The sequence below is a fragment of the Frankliniella occidentalis genome, unplaced genomic scaffold (genome assembly GCF_000697945.3).
Source record: "Frankliniella occidentalis isolate FOCC.00 unplaced genomic scaffold, Focc_3.1 Scaffold31, whole genome shotgun sequence".
NCBI lineage: Eukaryota > Metazoa > Arthropoda > Insecta > Thysanoptera > Thripidae > Frankliniella > Frankliniella occidentalis.
In genome coordinates this window covers 765,537-771,604 of record NW_026267161.1, presented here as the reverse complement: position 1 = coordinate 771,604, position 6,068 = coordinate 765,537, and the positions used below count along the sequence as shown (strand labels likewise).

Here is a 6,068-nt window from a genome sequence, read left to right as displayed (position 1 = left end):
CCCCCTCCTCGGTGCCCTCCTCCCGCGTACAAGTTAAAAGCCGGCGGCAGCTGGTGCAGCACATCGTGTATAGCACACATTCACACACACACACACACACACACACGCACACACACACACACACCGCTTTAAGCACTATTTTGGGAGGAGAACAAAACGCGCCGCGTGGTAAGCACGCCGTTGCAGACGGACACATGGGCCGCTGCACCTGCTGCCTGCATTTGTGTGTGTATATAATCACTCGGGTTGCAGCGCAGCGCAGCACCTTTCGGTTTACATCGCAGCACCTTTCGGTTTACATCGCAGCACCTTTTGGTTTACATCGCAGCACCTTTCGGTTTACATCGCAGCCCCATTTTATTTGGCGGTGGGTAGTAGTGGGCAATTTTTAAACAGTCCCCTAAAGACTGTCTCTACCAGAGGGCAAAGTCCCCCCTCCTCATACACTCTCTATATTTCAAGGAGGCACGGCTCGGTCAGGGATCCTAACGCGACCCTGCACGGAGAAAAATACTTTGGATGCCGTAACTAAAATGGTGTCCAATCTGCCCCCTGAGTCATTACCATAGAACGTTCTATCGTGCTGGCTCGAGCGTTTGGATGGAGCGCCTGAACGCCCAGCCAGCACGATAGAACGTTCTATGGTTATGACTCAGGGGGCAGATTGAACACCATTTTAGTGACAGCAACCAAATTTGGTGACCAGACATTTTTCTCAGTGTGCCTGCGCAGCAGCGCAGGGCTCGGTAAAGAGCGGGTCATTCCTCCGCAGCTTCTGAAGGTGAGTGCCTCGCTCGGTGGCGAGAGATGCACTGATGCACACGGAGCTACAGATAGGGACAGTGAAGTAGAGTAAAAGAGAGAGAGAGAGAGGAATGGGTGTGCATTCTCCTTGCACTAGTCCGGGTCTCGCGCCGGACAGGACGCCTTGCGGTGGGCAGGACAGATCTGCTGCGCTCATTACAGAGGCGCCTGTCCGCCGCCGCGACTGTCCCACCAGCAGGCGGCCGCCGTGCTGTCCGGCAGATGAGACTGCCGCAGAGTGTGCCGCCGTGCTGCGGTGACGAAACAAGAGAGTCGATTGATTCGTCTGGTAGCCTTCTTTACGGCTGCAGGCAGGAGCAGCAGCTATCGCTCTCTGACAGCGACGGCACATTCGTCATCGGCGTACTCCCCTCGTGGTGGAGGACGCCGTCAGGACGCCGTCAAGGCGAGGGCGACGGGAGGCAGGGGCACGCGCCCAACAGGGCGGACGACATCGTCGTCGTCGCACACGTCGTGGAAGCGAGATCCCCGACCAAATCTAGCATCGCTCACGGAGATTCACTCTTTTCCTCGCACATCCCCGATCATTGAACACCCTTTTCTTTATCGTCACTGTAAGCTCAGGTGGGGGAAAATGTTATGGTCCCAGCGCCACAGTCACAGCACAGGGCGGGGCGCGCGGGGAGGGTCGGGGCGGGCTCGCCTCGCCCGCCGCCGTCAGCCGCGCACCTCCGGCAGGCGCTACAATGACGCGGCCCAGACGCACAACCACTCCATTCGGCGTATCATACGGCGTTTTCTTGTGTGCGCGTCCCCCGCCCGCCCCCGCGCCGCCGCGGCACATCACCGCGGCGAGCCTCCGCGCGCGTTTTTCGTTCCCATTCCGGGTTCCTCCCCCTGCCCCTCCTGCCGGGCTGGGGTGCCGAGAGGAGCACTCGTCCTTGGTAGTGAACGAGGCACGGACACAAAGGGAGCGCACCGCGCCGTGTCCTGGTCCTGCTAGTGTCGTCATCTGAGCGCGTGTGTGGCCCCCCCCCCCCCTCTCTGTGTGTGGCGGTGCATCTTCCGTTTTCCATACTGCTGAATCTGCGCGCGGCCGCGAAAAAAATATATAAAAAAATGGAAGGAGAGGGGGGAAAAAGAATGAAAGATGATGAGGGGAAGAAGGCTCTTAAAATTGCCCAAGAAACACACACACATGATACAAATTTTTTGTCAGGATGGTGGTACTGCGGGATAATGCCATCATTTTTGAAAATTTCGCCATACCACAGCTTGGAGCCGCTTGGAAGCGCAGACGAATTCTCACGTGTATACAAATTTTTCGTGTTCCGCGCAGAGAGAGGTTTTCGTAAAAAAAACAAACACAAAAAACACAAAAAAAACAAAAACTGTGTCGAATAAAGCGTCTGAATCGGACATTCGGTGGCGATCTCTGGAAATAATGGCTCCTTTGATTCAAGGAAATTTCACTCTAAAAATTTACATTATCTTTTAATTACGGCCAATGTTGATGTCATTTCAGCATGGTGGCCCATTAATTTTTCAATAGAATTTCTTAGAAACCATAATTATTTTTGAGTGGGCGATGCGTCGTTGCCGGACGGAGACAGAACACCGGGTCGTCACGCGGCAGGCCGTCGTACCGGCGCGGCTGACGCGTCGCGCGCGGCGTCCTCCCGGGGCACCGGCCGTTCCTCATACTCTGGAACTGCGTCGCATTTGCATATTTGTGGCTCGCTACATAGATTGTTCGCGTTATTGAATCACAGCATGACCGGCATGTCCGGTAGGCACCGCGACGACTCCTTACTTTCTGCTTGGCTGCGGAGGATCCGCCGAGGGGTACTTTACTATAAATTTAAGCGCACACCGATTATTTTCTTTTTCTTGGTTTTTCCAGTTTTGTTGACTTTTTCATCTTGATTTGTTTTGATTTTATGGAGGATTTTTACAAAAAAAATTCTCTGTAATTTTCTTGATTTTTCTTGATTTTTCTGATTCTTTGAAATGTGTACACTGATTGTTTGAAGTGTATTACCCCCCGGGGTCAGCGGAGCGCGACACTACTGACCTGCTGGACCCCAACCAGTGTGAGATGATGATTACGGACAGCAGGCCGCGGAGCAGCAGGACATCGCGATTTGCATTCTAGTTTTTTTTTATTAATATTTTTGTAAGGATGTTAAACCGCTCGCGAACAAATACATCCACACGAGCCTTGCCATCTTCTGCTTGGCAACCGGACAACGGGGCCAGTAAAGATCCATTTACCTAGTAGTGTCATGCTCGGTTTTTACTCTAAAGGAGAAAAAGAGGGAGAGGGGTCAATTTGAAACGCAACAATTATTTATTTCGCCAGTTTTACTCAGATGCAGATTTAATTGCGTCCCGCTGCTGTTCCCTCCGCGGCGGCGGCGGCCCTCGCAAAAATCGCCGTCGCATCTATTCAAAGGCCCAAGGTACCCGAGGCACCCGCCGCCACCAACGCCGCTTCACCACTCCCCCTCCCCCTCCCCCCCCCCTCGCTCGCCGCGGCTCTCGCGCATCGGAGTGACCGTGGCCGGCCGGCCGGCCGCCGTGCATCCCCTATTGCCCCCCTCCCCCGCCGGCCCCGCCGCGCTGCGAGCCGACGGTAGCGAGAACTACTATAAAACGGACGGGCGCAGTGCTGGACACTATCAGTTCTTCGAGACCGGGAAAACATGAAGGTACGTGTGGGTGGGTGTGGGTGGCTGGGGCTGTGCCATGGAAGGGGATCGCAAGTGCAGGCCGCACCCGAAGACCGCTCGGGACTATCAACAAAAAGATTGACTTAAATTCAGCCGAATCAATTTATGTAAAGACTTTTCCTAAAAGTAGAGAAAGAGTCACTGTTGTTGCAAGAAAATAAGTAATATTAATTTTGTACCTTCCAATTGTTAGAACAGCAGCGAATTTACTACCGTTTAACGCGTACAGAGTGGCGTGACCCACAATGTGGTCACGCTCACCATTAAGTTAAATCATAGACACCAGAATCAACTCGATGTGTTCAGTTACTGCATTTCTTGGGGTGTCCTGTTCGTTGTACTGCGGGGTGCAGTGTTGTGCCCGCGGTGCCGCTCGAACATTTGAATCGCGCGCGCTCTGGTCATTACCGCCGGGCGGCGCAGTAATCAACTTCATGAGGGGGACGGCACGCGCCCTGTTCGAACCACGTGACTTGCAAGGGTGGGATCCAAATGTTACGCTGTCAGAAAGACTATACTTGTAAGGGTTTCGTAGAAAGATCCCATGACGTGTGTTTTAAAACTTCAATTTAAAATTGTAGAATTAGAAGCACTCTGGATTATCTTGCGGGAATTCATTGACTAGCAAGATTGGCCTGTCGTAAATTTACAACATATTTTGTAAATTGAAAACACAAAATTTGTTTCTGAATTTGCCAACATATTTTTCACGCTCCTCACAGTGTATGGGGTTCCAAAAGGATAAGGACGCGGTCATTAGAGGCGGTAGGATGAGCCCCATGATATTTATACCCCCTCCCGCTCGGGTACAAATATCATGGGATCCCTATGAACTCCAATAACCATCCGGATACTTTTTGGACCCCCGAACATTTCGTGCCCCTTCCCTTAAAATCGTGTGGTTTGCCCACCCACAGAGCTCCATTGTGCTCTGTCGGTTGCGCCTCTGTAGCGGTCATCTTTTATTTAGCGCGCTTTGAGCCGCCATCTCTGAACCCCGCCAACCCACACAGCGCGCGGGTGGAAAGAAAACAGCGATGTTTTCATTCGTTGCCGTCGCGTCGCCATTTCTTTTTCCACCAGACAGCGTCAGCCAGACAGGCCACTCTGCTTAACCGTCCTCGCCTCTTGCTTCCAGGTGTTCCTGGCCGTGGTGGTGCTCGGCGTGGTGCTGCACGAGGTGCTGGGAGGTGAGTGCAGCCAGCGGCCGTTAAAGGAAAGAAAAGAAACAGAGAGGGGAAAAGGGGCAGGAAAAACTCGACACCGTTTGGTCGCGATGAAAGGGGCTCCCCTGAGGAAGGAGATGGGGGGGGGGGGGGGGGGGGGGGGAGGTCCGCGAGTCACATCGTGATGCTGTCGACGGCCCGGAGTTAGCGCACTCTAGCGCGGCCTGGGAAAGTTTGGATGCGGGGGGAAGGGAGGGGGGAGGGGAGGGGAAGGGCGAAGGCAGCAAGGGAAGTCCTTGTAGCGATGCGCGTTACCGCCCGATGATCCCTCTTTGTCCCGGCGGGCGTGCAGTCCCGGTGAGAACTCTCTCACATCGAGCACCATTCGCACGTCGTCGGCACCCCCCCCCCCGACACCCCCATCTCGCGCCAAAGAGTTATGTCCAACGTCACCGTATCCTTCCATTTTATTTCGAGAACAGCAATTAGAGTTTTTTTTCTTACTGTCGGCGTTAAAACGAAGGCACCCCGTCTTACCTTGCTCGAGCACTAAAGGATATACTCCTTCACTGACACGCTTTTTAGTTGCTGATATGTAGGTGAGACGTTCAGGTTCAAGGTCCAGAGGGGACGCCGCCTCGAGAACGTCCTGTCACACAGGGGGGAAAGGGGGGGGGGCAGCGGCGCGCGTGCCGCCGGCGGCGACCTGGAGCGGGAGGGAAGCCGGCCGCTCTGGAGAACACAATGCTTAATGCCTGCAATGTTTGGTTTGTCCGCTGCTGCTGGCGCAACATCCCATCTTTAGGCGACCGAAGCGGAGCCGGTCTCTGGTCCAAAGTGGGCGGATGTCGTCGGCATGCTGCCGGCGACGGGGCCGGCCTGGCCATTGTCACGCGTGTGCAGCTTCTTGTCCTCCGTGCTAGGGCAGAGAATTTGGCCGCTGTGGCTTTACAAAGCCAATTTTATAGATGAAAAATAAATTTAAAACTATTCATTAACATTTTAATTTAAAAAAATTTGCGAGCCAAAAATGTTGGTCCAAATCTCAATTCGAAATTTTTTGTGATGCAATTAATTAATGTCGTCATTGAGGAAGGAGATGAGGCTTTTCCTTCTGGTAGAGTCAGTCTTGGGGACTGTCCAAAAAAGTTTAGTGGTCTGCGCTGCGAAGGTCCCGGTCGAGGTACGGCAGCCTCCGAAAAGGTCGGAAAGGACTCTAATGACAGCCGGGAGGGATTCGTGCCACGGCCGGCCTAGCTTCTCTCTCCCCCTCCCCCATCCCCCCCTCCGTCCTCCTCTCCCTCGTCGCGGACGCCGTTTTATAAATAATCGTCGAGCAGAGCAGGCGGCGCTGCTGGAGAGGCGCGGTAGGCGCGGATAGAACCGCCCCGCCTCGCCCCGCCTC

The 6,068-nt window shown here is 54.0% G+C and overlaps 1 protein-coding gene across 1 annotated transcript in view; it reads left to right on the top strand.

The window, feature by feature from the left end:
- The first annotated feature begins 3,404 nt into the window (after window positions 1–3,404).
- LOC113216547 (uncharacterized) overlaps window positions 3,405–6,068 on the top strand; it is a 6,079-nt gene continuing 3,415 nt past the window's right edge. The window contains exons 1-2 of the mRNA XM_052265864.1: window positions 3,405–3,476; window positions 4,636–4,687. Of these exons, the coding sequence (XP_052121824.1) occupies window positions 3,471–3,476; window positions 4,636–4,687 (58 nt within the window). The 5' untranslated portion in view covers window positions 3,405–3,470. The remainder of the gene's footprint in view (window positions 3,477–4,635; window positions 4,688–6,068) is intronic.